This window comes from Lytechinus pictus, chromosome 8, assembly GCF_037042905.1.
Source record: "Lytechinus pictus isolate F3 Inbred chromosome 8, Lp3.0, whole genome shotgun sequence".
Classification (NCBI taxonomy): Eukaryota; Metazoa; Echinodermata; class Echinoidea; order Temnopleuroida; family Toxopneustidae; genus Lytechinus; species Lytechinus pictus.
Genome location: NC_087252.1, coordinates 6,521,125 through 6,540,163, shown reverse-complemented (window position 1 = coordinate 6,540,163; position 19,039 = coordinate 6,521,125). Strand labels below are relative to the sequence as shown.

At 35.5% G+C, this 19,039-nt stretch overlaps 1 protein-coding gene across 3 annotated transcripts; it reads right to left on the bottom strand.

The window, feature by feature from the left end:
• Positions 1 to 641: 641 nt before the first annotated feature.
• Positions 642 to 18,915, bottom strand: LOC129266464 (coiled-coil domain-containing protein 191-like). 3 transcript variants are annotated; one of them, XM_054904319.2, is made up of 17 exons: positions 18,700 to 18,914; positions 16,869 to 16,910; positions 16,033 to 16,168; positions 15,306 to 15,503; positions 14,914 to 15,086; positions 14,252 to 14,475; positions 12,834 to 13,002; positions 12,299 to 12,489; positions 11,387 to 11,630; positions 10,187 to 10,710; positions 9,346 to 9,455; positions 7,766 to 7,848; positions 6,614 to 6,715; positions 5,336 to 5,479; positions 4,140 to 4,292; positions 3,181 to 3,335; positions 642 to 2,615 (listed from the first exon to the last, which is right to left on the bottom strand). In XM_054904319.2, exons 1-17 carry the CDS (start codon positions 18,775 to 18,777, stop codon positions 2,480 to 2,482), a joined length of 2,862 nt encoding a protein of 953 aa, XP_054760294.2. In that variant the 5' UTR covers positions 18,778 to 18,914; the 3' UTR covers positions 642 to 2,479. The 3 variants fall into 3 exon arrangements, with proteins under 3 accessions (XP_054760294.2, XP_063959530.1, XP_063959531.1); XM_064103460.1 differs by having other exon boundaries at positions 16,869 to 16,907; positions 18,700 to 18,861; XM_064103461.1 differs by lacking the exon at positions 16,033 to 16,168 and having other exon boundaries at positions 18,700 to 18,915.
• Positions 18,916 to 19,039: the final 124 nt, after the last annotated feature.

Below are 19,039 nucleotides of genomic sequence, written 5' to 3'. Positions count from 1 at the left end.
ATCCCTATTCTCTTTCAACCCCATCTCCTCTTTCTGTCTTTCTAGATTCTTAAGTGCTTACCTCTTCTTTTCCCCCTCCCTCTTAAGCCCGTCTCACACTATGCGATCTGGTGCGATGCAATTTTTCAAGAAATCGCATTTTGCATTAAATATGAAAGTTCCAAGAAGTAAAAATATTTTATTTAAAGTTTGACATATTGTTAGGAAAACTAAAATCATATTCTACTTTGCGGCAAGCACTATGGTCGGAGAAAAGCAGATGACGTCATTACAATTTAGAATTGAAATTGTTTTATTCATTCAGGGAGGTAATATTTTATTAGTTGAAATATCCATATCAAATGTCACAATTAATTTGAAATTCGGATCGCAACGAATCGCATAGTGTGAGACGGGCTTTACTCTCCTCTCTCTGGCCTTGCTCACTTGCTTGGTCTTTCTCCCTCTCTCACTCTTTCTCATTTGCTCTTGTCTCTCTCATGTACCCCTCTAACATTTGCACTCATCCCCCCGCCCGCTCTCTCACCCTCCACTCTCGCTCATTTGCTCCTATTCTCTCTCTCTTGCCCCTTCTCCTTTCTCATAATACCATCACCTGGAATAAAAACAGGTTAATGAGTACAATACATAACAGATAATCATAAATTGATGTTGCCTTTATTAACTTATTATCATAATCTGATTTGTACAGCTATCCATAGGACTGTGAAAGTACTTATTATTGTAGGCACAGGAAAATTGTCCCTGTTCACACCCAAAGCAGTGATACATGATATAATATGCACTAGAATATCCTTCCCCCACAATCTAAATTTTCCAATACATGTAATATAAAGATCAAGTACATTTCATGGCAATCAAATCAAGGAGAATAGTTGATGTCACACACTTAGTCTAATAAGATCAAATCTATTTTTCCCCTAAATTTACTGAAGGAATACATGTAATTTCACATTGCACATCATTTCTTATCATTCTTGTTAATTTCAGTTACTTTCATTGTTATTAACTTTGCATTCACATGCATATGCATAAGAAAATTAAGATCTTCAGAGATAAGGGGCCCGTTTCAAACAACTTGTTATTATAACAAATATGCAATCACGATTTAAATGTACTAAAATCATTCAATCTGATTGGCGTACAGTAAACTTGTTATAGAAAGTGTTAATGTGTTATGAAATGTGACCCTGGCTTCAACTTACGCCGATAGGATTCATATTGATCAAGATTCTGATTTGGCCCAAAGTATTATTTACGAGTCACAAGGTTTCATAAAGCGGTTTGTGAAGTTATATACTAGTTTACACACTACTGGAACATATTCTTAGGTGCAAAATCAGCTATATTCGTATGTACATGAGGGTGTTGGCTGAATACATGACATCTCTGGCAACAATTGTTCAGCTATAAATTCCACACAGTAGCTGAATGGCCAACTTCAACCCTGGATTTAACACTTTACCGTACCATATACCTAACCCTGAACATAACATAACACCTTATCACAACGCTCACCCTTAAAAGATATTTTCCAGTTGTGGGAACGATCTCAAAATGACTTTTTACAGAATTTAATATAATGATCACCAAAGTGTCTGTTTGTATGAATAAAAAATATGTGCCAAAGGATTCTGGAAGAAATTGTGTAATTGCTGAGAAATAAGCAAAATAAGCGCGGATTCGGTCACTTCCGTCGGGTCTTTATTCCAGCAATAATAATACACTGTCCCACGTGTGCCTATCTGTGTTGGCGATCTTCAGTGTGATTGTTTTTTTAGCTAGATATTATGATTTCACAAAGTTCAGTTTATGTAACTGTACCAGATCCACAATGATATTTCAATACTGTACCTTGGTTTTACAGACTTTCTCACGAAATCAGTGTTTTACTGCAACTACGTTCATTTAGCTTTAACCTATTAAAATCTGAAGGCAAACTAAAGCCAGGAACAATTGTTGTAGAAGCATAATGTTGTGTCACCATTTGGCTGGCATGGCAGATGGATTGAGCTGCATTAGCAATAAATAACCATAAGAAGCCACTGACATTTTGTGAGTTTTCAAATTTGTGCAGGCCTCACTGGCACAGAATCCATGAACTTCATGTACCATGATGGGATAACATATTAACGAGACATCTATATTTCATATTTATCTATACTTCTGAGTTTACAGTAATTGAATAAGTAAAACTGAATTGGAGCCCTAATCATTTTCATGGTGGGTGCGTCATGGTTTAGTGGTTCTGACTCTTGTCTTTCAATCAAAGGGCCATGGGTTCAAATCCTAGCCATGGCCAGTTTTCCTTCAGCAACAAATTTATTCAAACTGTGCTGCACTCGACCCAGATGAAGTAAATGAGGGCCTGGCAGGAATTCAATCCTTAAAACCAGGGTGTGTAACAGTTGGTCTGCAAAACATCTGATGAAGTGATTGATAAAAATGCCAAATTAGCTAGATTAATTTTTATCATCATTCATGTAAGTCCAAAGTCTGGAATAATAGATGCAACTTTCCTCCTTATTTCCTGTCGCCGGATCTCCTTAGCTCTCTCTTCCTTCAGCATCTTGGGGTATCGTCTCCAAGCACGGAATGCTGTCTTCATTATCCGGCTGGTGGTGGAATATACAAGCACACACGAGAGAAAAAATGTGACCATTTGCCTCAAAACCCACAATGAGTCAGCTGAAATACATTCTAAATTGTTTGCAAGGTTTAAAAATGCAGATCCTAAGCTCTGAAATGATATATAACCTGCCAAAATTGGAAAAAAAAAACTTGGAAAGTACAACAGATGAGAAAAACTTAATGTGACCAACAATGTCAAAACTGAAAGTCATTCGAAGTTGTTACTATTTATTTAGTTAGTTTTACTAAGTTTGAAAAAAACATTTTCTTAGCATTTAAATGATGTACAACTTGTCAAAATTTTTAGAAAAAAATAAATTCAAGACTAGAAAAAATAAGATCATCCACCTTAAAATCCACTATACGAAACTTCAACAAACATGAATATTTAGATCATGAGCATTAAAATGATACACTTCAATCAAATTCTTTAATTATCGCAAGAATAAAATGACACAGGTGGATAAGTGGAAGGACAGCTAAAATATATGCATCTTACAGCAATCTATGGTTGGCAGAGGCATATAAAGAAAACAGAGCCTTGCTTACCTTGTATCGTGTTCCTCGGCTCTCTCCTCTGCTTGCCACGCCCTTATTCTCTCATCCGTCACCCAATCTCTCCATCGCAACAAGGCTTTAGATTTCAGTCTGCGGAGATAATGCCTTCTAGCCTTCTGAAGCTGTATGGACTGGTAATGTCCAAACTAAAGACATGATAAGAAATTAAAAGTTAAGAAATAACACGAAATTAAAAGACTATTAAAGTTAAGAGATTCAGTGATGGGAAGTTCATTAAAACATTGTAGCCAAGGAGAATAGTCTGCAGACTATGAAACAAAGGGTTGTGGGTTCAAATCCCAGCCATGGCGTAATTGCAACCCAGGTGAGGTAAATGGCTACCTAGCAGGTATATATTCTTTAAAACGCCCGAGTGTGTAACAGTAACTTGGCCTATAAAGCCATGGTAACCTCGCTGCATTTATTGTAGAATGCTATACGAGAGACTTCTGATATCAAGGGTAAAGTATGAGGTTTTACAGAAGCAAGTTAATTTTTTTTCATCATTCTTAAAGGAGTACTCTTGATTGACGATTCAAAACTCTTAATCTTGATTGATTTGATGTCACATTTATAATCATTATGATAATTATTGTACTCTATACACTGGATTTTTTCACTTTTTGAACCTTTTTCTTTTTCCCATTTTTTTTTTCTTGCTGCAATAAAATCATACTACTACTAATACTATTCCAGGCTGAAAAAAATATAATTTGACAAAAAAGGGGGGGGGGGGGAAAAACCTAACATAAAAAGACAAAAATAATATCGGGATTAAACATGTGACTTTCTACAGGATGTCATTGCAAAAGACTTTATTTCTATGATTTTTCAGCCATTTATGAACCACTTTTTCTTTCTAATCACTAACATTGGAAAATTACAATTAAACATTTCTTCATTCATCCACTTTTATTCATTGTGATAGAAATTTAAGGTGATTTTCTTACCCTCTTCCACGAATTGAAACTTCTTCTTAGAAGAATCTCTTGGAACCTGACATCAGCGAGGTCATTCTTACGTTGAATTACTTCCTGTGTCATGTGATGCCATGATAATAGTACTGTGTGAAGCAAGTTATGACTGTGATGATCCACTGCAACCTGCAAGAATAAATGAATTCATTTTTTGAACTACTATCAGCACTATCACATGGGCCCCGTCTTACAAAGAGTAACGATTGATCCAATCAATCTCAACTGTATGGAAATCCATCCTTACCATAATTCTTAGTACAGTAAACAAAGAGAATCACACTGAATATTTAAGAGAGGGATGAATGTATGAATATACATCATCTCTAGAAAATAATTTAAACAAATATGTATTTCAGATGTGGGCGTTGCTGGCCGTCCATAGTTGATGTTGATCGTATCAATGTAACTTTTTGTAAGACGGGCCCCATTTCATAAAAGTTGCTATAAGAGAAAGTCTTGCTGGAATGACAACTACCATAACAGAGAAAAATACTGCTTCCTGATTGGCTCTTCCCATGAAAGTGGACATTCCAGCAAGAGTTGCTATCACCGCAACTTTTCATGAAATGGGGCCCTGATTACCTATCTACCCCCGAGTTTGCAATGTATATAAAACTTAACAAATTAATCATGAAAGCTCACAAACCAATGCTTGAATACAAATATGACACAAAAGTAACACACACACATTGATATGAAAATCATTTTGCACTACAAAATTGACAAAATTTGATTTTCATCAATTTTATCATTTTTTGAATTATACAGGTCAAATGTCAAAAACTTTGGCAAAGATCAGCTCCTCTCTTAGTACCAAAAGTGCCTGTTAAAGCTAAGAGCCAGAGTAAATGCAAGGAGAAATGTGATCTGTCATCACTGATATCTGCTGGCTGTTTTTTCAGGTCCCCTTATACAATGCTGCCAAGTCTCCCTGATTGTAAGGGAAACTATCTGATAATTGAATGATTTTCCAGTGAAAAACTGCAGATTTTCAACATCAACCTGATTCATAAACTGACTTCCATCGTTGGATTGCGTGGGACAGAGAAAGATCTCCCTTCTTCTTGAAAGTTTAATATTAAAGTTGGCAGGTCTGCTTATGAAAAAAATAACATAAAATGCTCTTGTAAAAACAAAATTATAGAGCACTACCAGTTCGCTGTACCTACCTGCATATTCTGTCTTGACATGTGTACCAGTTTACACCATGGCTTGAAGCCGTAATGACGGAGCAGCGAACTCTGATAGTGAGCATCTGCTTGTGCCATCTGCCGCCGTGATTTTTCAATGCGATCCAATTTCTCCTGCTCTCTCTGTAAAAGGATGAAGTTTACAACAAAACTTTCAATTGCCCTGCAATCTCCCTTGGCCCTGCCACTAAATACTATCATTGGGTGATTTCAAGTTCAGTGTTGACCTTTTGGTGTTGGTCAATTTTTATATGATTATAACACCAAACATAAAATGAAGATGGTCCCGAAAAGTCACTCACTAGTTGTTGAAATGTCAATAATGTGATCTGGATCAGTTTTACAAACTTTGAATAAGTTTTGGAGGTAGGGGAAGCAATCCAAATTTCAACACCAACACCAACAGTGACAACACCAAGGCCAACAACGCACTTGAAATCACCCATTGAGTTTATTCTGTAAAGTCTGTCCTATGTTTTGGTAACAAGTTCACAGCAAATCTCAGAATGAGTTGAAAACAAATAAAAGGGAAAACACTTTTTCTCATAATTTGATCACTACTAGTAATGGGGGGGGGGGGCACTTCTATTGACAATGGAGACCATGCGGTTTCGAAAAGCACCCTAAACAAGTATTTTCCATGTTCTGAAAATGTACCTGTATTGGCGTGTGAAACCTTACCCGTAACAAGTATTGGAAACAAACGGTACCCTTGACAAGTGTTCCCTGAATTGACCCCCTACATCTTGTCACGGACATGATCACAGACATCGGCTTTACCTTTACTTCCATTGGGTTTAGTACCACCCCACACACCTCGCTCAAATCAAACCCTAAACACTAGGCAAAAATAACATCCTTTACAAAGTATTTTATTCTTTTTATACCCTCGCAAATTGGACTGTAAACACGTAGTTTCCTAGCGAAATTTAATTATTTTAGTGTTTTTGACACCCTTATTACGTTACGTACGTAACATGCCCTATCTTGAAAAAAAAGATATCCTTTTTGTGTGCTTTTTTGGTCACGCATGGTATCCACTCGTCAATGGAAGATATCCCCCCCCCCTTCCCCGGCACTAGTAATGTAAAAATAAGGACATAATAAGATGTGAATATTTTTTTTACATTTGTAATTTCCAAATTTAATCACATACTCGAAGCATCCCAAAATTCAAATAGACTATCAAATACAGAATACTTGATGATGGGTAACTGCATGACAGTGATAGGTATGAACATAACAAATGCATGATACCTGTTTAGCAAGTCTTTTCTCCTCTCTTCTCTTCTCAATTGCTGCTTTCTTCTCAGCCTCCTCTGCAGCTACCTTTCTTTCCTCTTCTTCCTGCATCTCTTTCTAAAAATCATCATAATAAACAAAACAAAAATAATAATAATAAATGAATCATTGTATAATAGAATAAGCTTATGGTTCACCATTTAGGTAGTAACGACTAGGACTCTGTTAGATGGTGGAATGACAATTAAAAGATGAGAATGATGAGAGTGAGAAGTATGTTTCGTGAAATAATTTTAAGTCCATAAAGGGACTGTAAACAAGATGAAAATTGATGACCTGGAGCAGAAGAAAACACAAGTTGAGAAATCCTTGCAGCATGGAGTAGATGAGCAATAGGGAGTACAAGTGATGAAGATTGATATCTTATGAAAAAAAAAAATTCACAAATACAAGAGAATGGAATAATACCTGTATGCATTTTGAATGTAAAGTATTCCACTTATTAACATCAATGAAAGAAGTTGCATATATTTTATGAATACCAAAAAAATATATTTTTAATAGATATCAAAGAAGTATGGATATATTTCATGTATATCAAAGATACTTCACGATAATAAATGTAGAGCATGAATTTCAGAAATATCAAAGAAGCAATTATATTTTATGATAAACATTGCTGCATTAGGCCTATATTCCATATAAAAATAAATCAAGCAAAACAATTGATTTAATTAAAGGCATAAGTTAACGTTATAGACATGTAATTAAAAAACAAAACAAAGGAGGGATGAAATATGTACATGGATGCCTTTCTATCAACCTAAAAACTCTGAAACCAGCAAAAAAATCAAAAGAAATGCTTTTAATACCTTATAATCGACTACATCATTTTGTGTGATTTCTATCGTGCCGATAATAATAGATCACATAAGTGTATGTGTTGAAATTAAGATGGTGTTTCCGGTCACTTTATATTTCACTTTTTTTTTGAAGCACTAAATAATAATTTTCAGACGCGATTTTCTCTGGGCTTCATTTTTGTAACATATTACAGACACATGTTACAAGTGGGACCTCGCAGCTCAAATTTTTTAAAAGACAAATCAATGTTAGCCAATGCTTTTAAATGAAAATGATTGAAGTTTTCTTCAAAATGATCATTACCAGTTTTTTTCTTTCTTTCTGTTTATGTTTCTCCTCACGCTCTGCTTTCAATTTTGCCCTTTGAGCTGCTCTATCCTCCATTCCTGTATAAAAATAAAAACACAAATATATTATTTTCTAAATCCTTACAAAAAAACTGCTTGAACAATCACTAGTTAAAGGTAAATTCCAGTTCTGGTAACGATCTCAAAATGAATTTTTACAGAATCTAATATAATGACCACCCAAGTGTCTGTTTGTATGAATAAAAAATACGTGCCAAAGGATTTTGAAAGAAATTGTGTAATTGCTGAGAAATAAGCAAAATAAGCGCGGATTCGGTCACTTCCGTTGGGTCTTTATTTCAGCAATAATAATACACTGTCCCACGTGTGCCTATCTGTGTTGGCGATCTTCAGTGTGATCGTATTTCAGCTTAGATTTTATAGCTTCACAAAGTTCAGTTTATGTAACTGTACCAGATCTAGATCCACGATGATATAGTCATACTTAACCTTGGTTTTACAGACTTTCTCACGAAATTAGTGTTTTACTGCAACTACTTTAATTTAGCTTTAATAAGAGCCAACTGACGATAGAAAAGTTTGGTTTACAAGAGCATCCGCTCACATTATAAATGATGGGGGCATCGTGGTCTAGTGGTTATAACTCTCATCTTTCAATCTGAGGAGCGTGGGTTCGATTCCTAGCCATGGTGCGTTTTCCTTCAGCAAAAGATTTAACCACATTGTGCTGCATTCAGGTGAGATAAATGGGTACCTGGGTGCGCTGTAAACATTTACCACTGCCAGGGTAATAATATTATTGTAAGTAATTATTGTTATTGTTATTAAAGGAGAATGAAACTCTTGGAGCAAGTTAGCTTTTGTGAAAGCAGAAAAATCAAAGAATAAGATCAACAAAAATTTGAGTAAAATAGGACTAGCAATAGAAGAGTTATGAGCATTTCAATGTCGAGATCACTAATGCTATGGAGATCCTCCCATTGGCAATGCGACCAAGATCTATGATGTCACAGATGAACAACTCTCCCCTTTTGGACACTGAAAATATACCTCAAAACATCTCTTTTTGCTCATTCTAATCATATGACAAACGATTCATCAATGATATAATGTTGTGAAACCTCTGTACTTGTCCTCTCATAAAGAGAACACCTCACCTTGTGATAGACTCTATAAAAGTGAGAATATAAGTGAAATAAGTATTAAAGTAATGAGGGAGTTGTACCTGTGTGACATCACAGATCTTGGTCGCATTGCCAATGGGAGGATCTACATGGCATTAGTGATCTCAATATTCAAATGCTCATAACTTTCTTATTATTCATTCAATCTTCCTCAAACTTTCAACAATATGGATTCAGCTGGTTTCAAGGGTTTCATTCTCCTTTAACTACTTCATTTTCTACAGTTAAACTATGACTACTATGAATAATACACTGGCGACAGTGAATAATGCTACTGCTTCTACCACAACTACAATAGCCTCGAGTCCTCTCTTTTCTAATTGTGGTTAGAGATTGCTAATTGCAATTTGAAATCAATTGCAAATATTATCAATTAATATTTTTTTCTTACCTTTGAGTATAGGAGGTTGTGACCTTGAGGTTGACCTTGTCCTGTTAGAAGAAGCTGACTCTTCACTCCAGTTTGTTCTTGACGTAGAGTCCCCAGCACTGAGGTCAGATCTACACAGATTCATGAATAAACAGAAACACAGGGGATACTTTACAATGCTGTCCATACCATTTTTTCAGCTAAGAATTATACGAGAATGGAGATGGGAATCAAATATTGATTAGGGATGACATTTTTATGAGTATTTCCTTGGGACCCTGTGAGTTGAATAATGTCTAAGTTTTAATGCACTTCAAGGGAGATTTCTTTTCTGAAGCACATCCAACCCTATATTGTTTACAATATCATGACACTGTTGACATGAACCCAATATCATCTATTCATTGAAGTTTCAACGTTACACCACAATAAGTAAGTCCAATATTTTGAGACCTGGGGGGTGTTTCACAAAGATTAAAGTATGACTTAGAGTCGCACTTAAATGTCTAGTTGCGTGCGGTATAAAAGGCATGACATCATTGGACAGATCATGCCAAGAGGACGCGCACTACTGCATATTGATCAATAAGATTGCGCGTTGCATATCATTAACTCGTCGCCATTTAAGTGCGACTAAGTCATACTTAATCTTTGTGAAACATCCCCCAGATTATGTAAATAATATATACATGTACCTCTTCTAATTTGAATTTCTAATCAGTCAAAACAGATTTAAATGGTCCTAAGAGATTTGCCTTTGGAAAATTACCCATATTTCTATATTATTGTGCAGATCTATTATGCAGGCATATCAATATCAATACTTAATGCTGCTTTGTATGCAATACTTGATTAGACTCACCTTGCTGACCTTTGACCTCTGTTAAACATGTTATCCAATGGATGTCCTTCAGGGTGCTCTTCCAGGTCCTGTGTATACTCCCCATCTTGAATCTGCTCCAACTGCTTCTTCATCGCCTGTTGCTTTTGACCCAGTTGCAGCTCTTCTATCAACCGTCTTTGCTCCCTCAACTGCTCCTGTTGCTCAACAAGAAGCTTCTGCTGTGCAGAATATCGATGTTCAAAATTATTCACTGTGTACTGAATAGGCCTTTTGCCTTCCTTGGAGTGCTTCACACCAGAGGGAGGTTGTCCAGCTGTTGGATTGTCTGCCAAAGCAGCATCCATATTGTCTCCAATTGAAGCTATTTCTTCTGCAGTCAGATTAACATGTTTCCTTGTAACCTGCCATGCATGTTTAGGTTTCCTTGAAGACTGGTGCCTGGTCCCTTTCTCCTGTCTGGTGTGTGTAGAACCAGGTCGGGAAGAAGGATCACTTCGGCTAGAGATGGGATCAGATCCATCTCCACCATCAAAGTTGGCCCCCTACAACAACAAAACAAGACAATACTTCTTTCAAAACACAGAACTCGATTTCATATTTTTACAAACGTCCCTATATGATCACCACACAAAACATGTGCTGCGCGTGAAAGTATGTGTATTACAATCACAGTCTTATAGAAACTATGAAAACCAACACTGTCATAATCTTGACTTCAAACCTAATTCAATCAGTTATATAAACTTGTTTTCTAGGAGCAATGTTCTACTTTTGCTGGGTATTTTCCAGCTTATTTTATTTTGTTTAATATAGGTTCTTCTCATGTCTGTAAGTTTGGGGATTTTTGCTCATTTGTTATGTCATCTAATACATTTACCGGGTGGGTGTTTCATAAAGCTGTTCGTAAGTTAAGAGCGACTTTAAGAACGACTGGTGATCCTTTCTTACGCGCTAAACCATTGCCTATGGTGTGTACCATGTATACCATTTACCAAAGAGAGGATCACCAGTCGTTCTTAAAGTCGCTCTTAACTTACGAACAGCTTTATGAAACGGCCACCTGGCTTAAAAAAGTCTTACATTTTCATTATTTCCATTTATTTTGTTTGTACTTTTTATGCTGCGCATTGCCGTGTTTAGTGTTGCATATTATCTATTAATACTAGCTTAAAACTTTTAATTTATTTTCAACAAATGGTAGAAACCTATTTCACTCACCATCACCCTACCGGCAGAGACCGGTCGATCGGAGCGAGGAGTCAGTTCCTCTTCCTGACTACGATTGGTCCAAAGCTTGCCTGACGCTGCAGCATCAAGGAAGGCAGCCATCTTAGATCGTCTCTGCGATTGCTGCTCATTGAATTCCTTCTCTTGGCTTTCTTTATGACCGTAGACCTGCCAAGCAACAAACGTCTTCTGAAGGAGATGGTGACGGTAATGATTCTCAGCCGCAATTTTTCTCCTGCGCAATAGAAAGATTCAATTCTTTATTCCATTTCCATTCAAAACATAATACAAAGTAATATAAAGTAATACAAATGGAGTACAATTTTACAGACAAGCATTCTTACTTCGTAAAACAAAAAACAGTATAATATTGAGCATAAATGGAAATGAGGGAGGTCCACTAAAAAGCAAAGCTTGTAAAGTGTGGATCCCCTTGGAAATGAAGAAAATATAATCAACTTATTTATATATGCATATATACATGTACAGGATAGAAAAAAGAGAAGGAACAAAAAGGTCAAAAAGATGCAGTTTCAAACAATATATGAACCATGAAGATCATGCAAAGAACACAAGAAGAAAGAGAGAAATTTTACACAAATTGAATACATACATCAGTATCTTTCCTTCAAATGTGTATATTATTTTAATGAAAATAATAACTAAAATATCAATATTGGCAATGCGATCAAAGCCTCAAGATCATTTATTTTACATACTTAAAAGCAGTGTTACCTTGTTTATAAACATTTTCCATCATCCCCTGTTTATTTCTAATCTTCAATGTGTAAGCAGAAAATGCAGTACTGGAAGAAAAATTAATTTGTTTATTTTTTTAAAACAACAAGGGGGGGTGGCCATGGAAGATAGGATGTACGTGTATGTTTTATTATCTTTTTATACCTGTGGGAAAGCTTAATGTCCATTTCAGTTTGCTTGGCTTCCCTTTCAGCTCGGCATGCTCTGACAAAAGCTCTCCAAGCGTTCCAAGATTTCAGGAGACATCGCCATTCGGAGAGCGCCCTCGCTTTACCCAGCTGAAGCCGATGGTCCTGGACGAGCCGATACCACGCATGGAAGTGACTCTGAAGGGTCTGATGATGGAGATATGATAAATTAAAATCTTTTATGATTTATTTCAAGAACATCTCAAATCAATCTCTCTTATAACTATTACCCGTCTAGATTCTTTTGGCTTGCCATAATCTTCTTGCCAGCCTTTTTATAAATTTTAGTATTTGTCAACCTGATATTTGCATCCAAATTCTTTAGACCATCGATTTAAAATCGGGACATTTTTTCATTCTTACATATCCATATTGTCAGAGGGATAAACTACGATTCAGGTTTGATTAAAGTTTAATCCAAGAATGTTGCAAAATGGGTTGAAATACCTTTGAAGCATCTGATCTCCAATAAATTTCTTGATCACACTTACCGTAAGCCTACGAGCCTCTTGAGCATCTCTTATCATTCTCTCCTCCTTAGCTCTCCTATCTTCATCTATCTGCTGCTGTCTAGCGTTCTCTATCTTCCTCATTACAAGCTCCTCCTTTCTTTGTCTCTCGTCTTCCTCTCTTCGAGCTTCCGCTAAGATTGCTTTATCCCTAGTGGAAAAAAAAATACTGGATTAGAGAGAGGCCACCCAATGAATCAGACACTCACAACATCATGACTACCTCAGCTCTTGATACATACAGATTTTGTTTATATCCACTTGGTCTGAAAGCAGTTGGTATACTTCTCAGACCACATGGGCTAAACCCATTTGGTCCAATAGCTTTTTAGTGTACACTACCTTTGGTCTAAATATTAACTAAGTCTAATTTCCATTCAGTCTAAAGTCGGAATGGTCTAATTTCCACTGTCTACTTTGCTACTATTTTGAGCTTTATCAGAAATAAAAAAATTAGTATATATCATTATCAGTTCATCTAATGACATAGACCAAGTGGTGTTAGAGCAACTGGATATTGGACAAAATGGTAAATGACAATTATACAAAATGTTTAGAAGACAAACAGGTAATATATGAACTAGGATAAGATAATTTATTCCTTGAAATGCGTGTGCGCTGTAATCTTAGTAATTACGGCAGCCAAGCTACAGCTGGGGTAATAATATCCAAGTCCTTTGGAAGCGCATAGAGACATTATTCATAATTGTGATATGCGCTATACAAGAACTGTTTATTATTATTATTATTATTATTATTAATGTGGGATGAGGATGGGTGTAGGCTAAGTGGCAATTTTATTAGACAGATACGAGGCGATCTAGGCCCGTTATTCACACAAAACAAACAACAATATAACTACTAATGATTATCCATTTTATGAAACACTTAGTAAGCTGGCCAGGATATCAAGTGATTCATACAAACGGATACTAAGACAATGTCTTTTAAAACGCTTATTGCTTTGGAGATTAAATGAGAATGCAGTCCATTGAACAAGTTAGTTTGCATGAAAACAGAAATATAATAATAATAATATAGGTTTATTTACCCAGGGAAGCCACTTCAGTTCTGAAAACTCTTCTCCCAGCAGGCCCTGCTATTATTACCCCGGCTTCAGCTGGGCTGCCCAGGCGCTCAAAGCATTCAAGGAATTTCTTGCTACCCAGTACCCATTCACCTCACTTGGGTTGAGTGCAGCACAGTGTGGATAAGTTTCTTGCTGAAGGAAATTACGCCATGGCTGGGATTCGAACCCACGACCCTCTGTTTCAAAGTCCGGAGACTAATCTACTGGGCCACAACGCTCCACATAATTATCAAAAAGATCATTTAAAAAATTGAGGAAGAAGAAGAATACAAAGAAAAAAAAAGAAAGAAAAAAAAAATCAGTTTCTAACCTTGTTCGTGCCTCCTCCTCCAATCTCTTCTGCTCTTGTAATTCCTTTCTAATCCTCATCATCTCTTCTCTTATCATCTGTTCTTCTCTCTGTATCTTCATTGCCTTCTCTTTCTCTTCTTGTTGTACCATCTGTCTAGCCTGTAACTGTGCCGTCTTCTTGGCCTGCCTGGTTTCCAGCTGCTGCTTGCGTTCCAGCTCCTTCTTCAGTCGGTTCTCTTTAACCTGTGTTATCACATCAAGGAGAATTAACCACCTGAAACCTTATTCAGTCTTAATTCTTAAAATTGGCATTATTATTTTTCTTGATAATTGCACAATTTTGTTTATTTTTCAATATTCTAATATTTGAAATACTAAGTAAATGAAAATAGAATGACAATTTTCAAATGTTAGAAGTTTGCCAATTAATATGATTACAAACAATTATTCTAATGTGTGTAGAATCTTGTCGATTTGATAATTTTCAAATCAATTAATTCATATTTAAAAAAATAAAAGTTTGTTCAGTTGATTCCTCCTCCTCCTTCTTTTTCTAATTCTTTTTCTTCTTCTTCTTATCCACTCCTCCTTCTCATCATTCCTCCCTCCCTCCCTCCTTCCTTCCTTCCTTCTTTCCTTATTTATTTTCCCTATTGTAATCATCATAATCACTATTAATACCTTCTGTTGCCTGGCAGCCATTGTTGTTCTTGGGTCAGTCTTCTTCTTTTCTTCACTGGCCAACTGAAGTTTCTTCTTTTGTTTTGGTGCCATCAATTCTTTCTCCATAAGAGAACCAAGTATATTCTGCACAGTACTGTAGTCATCCCTGCTCTCAATGTCAGCATACAGTTCTGCAATAAAATAAAACAAATAATGCAAAAGATTGATATCAGGTTTCCATAGTAAGAACAATAACGGCAAATTTACAATAAGTTGTAAGTCTTTATTAAACATGCCTAAAGGCCCTCCAGATCGGATGAGCTAAAAATGGAGTAACCCTATAAAAATATATCAACATGCACAAACGTTTGTGAAGTTAACTATTGTTGTGGTATGCAGTTTTTACATACCATCTGATGTTGTATATTTGGTCTTGCTGACTAGCATTGGATCATGCCTCTCTAGCATGTCGTCCCATTCACTCCGCAGAGCAGATCTGACCTCCGTTGACCCTTGAAGTGCGCCCTCATTTTCATCCTCATCATACATCATCACAGGATCATCCAAGTTGCATTTCTCAGCCATCCACTGACTAAGGAGGTCTTGTGCTGCGGTGAGCGGAAAGAAATAAATAAATAATACATAACAATTATCCTTGCTTACATTATTTAACAATTACTCTAGTTTTCAGAGCCTGTAAGACAGTAGATATCAAGTCTGAAACATAGAAAATAAAACAATTTTACAATACCACGAGAGCTAATATAAATTCATCATGGACCCAATACTGCCATACTCTTAAGGTTTAAATGCCTCAACATTTCCTCCAGTCTTAATGTTCCAGAGGGCATAGAGATCTATAGAGTTAGGGTTGCAATAGAGCTTTTGATTCAGAATAATGTAGACCAAAAATAAGGATTTATTTAGTTTTGGAGGTTAGGTTTTAAGTTTGGTTTCACATGCAGATTTTCCATCGGAGCGATTGCCGCAGGAGCAGTCATGGAAACCAATATTTTTATGTCAATAATGCCCCTTATGTTAAGTACTTTTGAATCCTCAACCCTGTGACTCATAAACAGGGTCTTGAGACCAAACCACAAGTCCACAGCAAAGCTGGCTGTACCAATCAAGTTCTACCTTCACTGTACGCCTCATCATGATCATGTACAGCGTCTAGAGTGGCCTCCACTGTACGATATCCATTTGACCTTTGACCTCTAGCTGGAAGGCCAAAGGTCACTGCTGCTGCTTGGTTGGATGCTTCTTCGACTTTCTAAAACATATTTAATCAAAGTTACTGTAATAATTTTGCATACTGATGCAGCTCTTGTCAAACATGTCAGGCAAATAAAATTTAACATGAACTTATGTACTAGAATAGAACTATTATTGGAGTATATACTCTATTCAAAGATTTTAAAATAGGCAGCAGTATTGATTTACTATTCTTGCAAAATTTTAGGAGAAATTATTTATTTTTACATTTTATTGGCGAATGCCATTAATTGTACATCCAGCAACCCTTTTCTTTTGTAGTAATCTTACCCAACCTCTTACCTTCTGCTTTACTGTAATATCACTATATGTTTTTATGTATATATAAGTATATACTACGCATTATGTGCATTTATGAACATTAACATAACATTATTAAACTAACATATACTACATATCATGAACATTACTTATCATTACATACACTACATATTATGTGTATTTATGAACATTAACAGGGGCCATTCCAACAAGCCTGTTGCGCTATTCATTGGTCCCCACTATTTTTAATCAGTATTTGTACATTACCGTTTATATTAAGCATGGCAATGATGGCATGTTGCTCAACAGCCAATCACAAGCCAGTATTCCATGAGGAATTAATATATACTTTAATATGTGGAAAACAATGCAGCTTGAATTTAATCAAATACATTGATGACATTGTTGAACTTCTTGAAAGCACTTTTGGATGTTACCTTGATCCAATCTTGAATATCATCAGTTGGTTTTGAGGACTTCTGTGAGAAAAAAAATAAAGACAAAATATAAAATATCAATCAGAGAGAAAATAGCTCATAACTTATGACATCAATACCCTTAACTAGATCAGGTCAACATTTCTTTTGACATTTGGCACTTTAAATTCTGTTACATTATTGCACGCTTAACGCTTGATAATCTGTCAGACTGTCACATAGGTAGGAATACCGGTAACCCTCTGTTCTTGAGATTTATTCAGAAAATAATTTCTGAGATATAGTAATTGTAATTGACCAGCAGTGTATCATGTGCAATAATGCATCAAAAAAATGTGTATACTTAGTGCTTTCCAAAATTCTTTTCAAGGGAACTTAATGAAAAAAAAAATGGAAAACAAAAAAATGAACTTTTTGAAGTTTTTTTGTTTAAAAAAAAAAGGGAAGAAAGAAATACGATGAGAAAGGAAGACTCTTCATTTTTGTAAATTGCCCAAAATATTCCCATTGAAAACACATGTTAAGAAATACATGTATGGAATACTATTTTCAAGGTTAACGAGTAGGACTGAATCGTATCATAATTTTTTCCTCCAGAAATCTGGTGCCTTCTTACTCTGAACAGATGTTCAGAACTAGACATTGAAAAACAAAGGATTTTTATTTCTCAACAATTATACATGTACATATCAATTATCGTATCATCAATATAGTAATTATCCAGCCTAAATTCCCATTTCTTTTTTTTCAGCAAACCAATTTAAATTTTTTGCTTAAAGGACAAGTCCACCCAACAAAAAGTTGATTTAAATAAAACGAGAAAAATCCAACAAGCATAACACTGAAAATTTCATAAATATCGGATGTAAAATACATGTAAAGAAGTAATGACATTTTAAACTTTTTTGCTTAATTTCAAGATAGTTATGTGCACATCCTGGTCGGTAGCAAATGAGGAGACTGATGACGTCACCAACTCACTATTTCTTTGCTATTTTATTATATGAAATAAGAGAAATATTCAAATTTTCTCTTCATTGTCAAGTGAAGCAAGTAATTCCTCCCTGTGGAATTAGTATTGTTTAAAGTTTAATACTATTCAGTCAAGTTGGCCATTATTGTCAAATCTGTAAAAAATGAAATAATGTATAATTCAAACAATAAAAAACAAACAAAATAGATATAGTGATTGGGGGATATCGACCGTCTCATTTGCATGTCACTGAGCTGTGCATATCAGTTATCACTGTTTTGTGAAAAATAAGTGAAACTTTTCAATTTAAAATGTCAGACATAGACCCTAAATCCTAATTGTCATAACTTTCTTATTACTACTTAATAGTATAATACTACATCCTATTTTGATGAAATTTTCAGCATTATGCTATGCTAGTACTGCTAGATAGGCCGGGCTAGATATTTAGATTCTTCTCTATTTATTCAAATTAACATTTTTCTGGGGTGGACTTGACCTTTAATTTTTAAAGGCAATTTCAACTCGATTTTTGCCCACATTTTTCATGGATTTTTTAAAGTTAAAAAAATCCATCATGTCGAAAAATGTGGACAAAAATGGAGTTGAAATTGCCGTTGAAAAATGGGAATTTAGGAATTGGGCTAGATTCACGAGACTAGAGTATAGCTTCAATCGCCCATCCTTCTTGAGAAGTAACTTACAGTGACTGTGCCTAACTTAATCATTAATTGTTTCACTGAGTAGGAAAACAAAAATCGCAATTTTTTTTTCTTCTGCCAGTTTGTTGAAGCAATTTTTAGCCAGCACAATTTTTAGTACATGGGACAAGAATGAAAAAATAAATGGATAGTTTACCTTAGTAACCGAGGCCACAGGCTTATTCTTCGACGTAATTCGCTTCCATCTGTATAGATCACTTTGATTTCCAGCCATCCTTATCAACTTACATTATCATTTAACATGTTTAATCAATTTAATCAATTCAACGGCACAAATTTCACTGAATTCGAGTCTTCACGATCTTCACTATTTTTTCAACTCTGACAAAATATTTTTGAAATGTCGCCATCTAGTGGTCAGTTGACGACAGCTACTTCAGTGGCCAGTTATGGCTATCAGCTTTATATATTCTGCAATCCAGCTCAAAATTAATCGATATGAAATTATCATGGCATATATTACACCGGATATTACA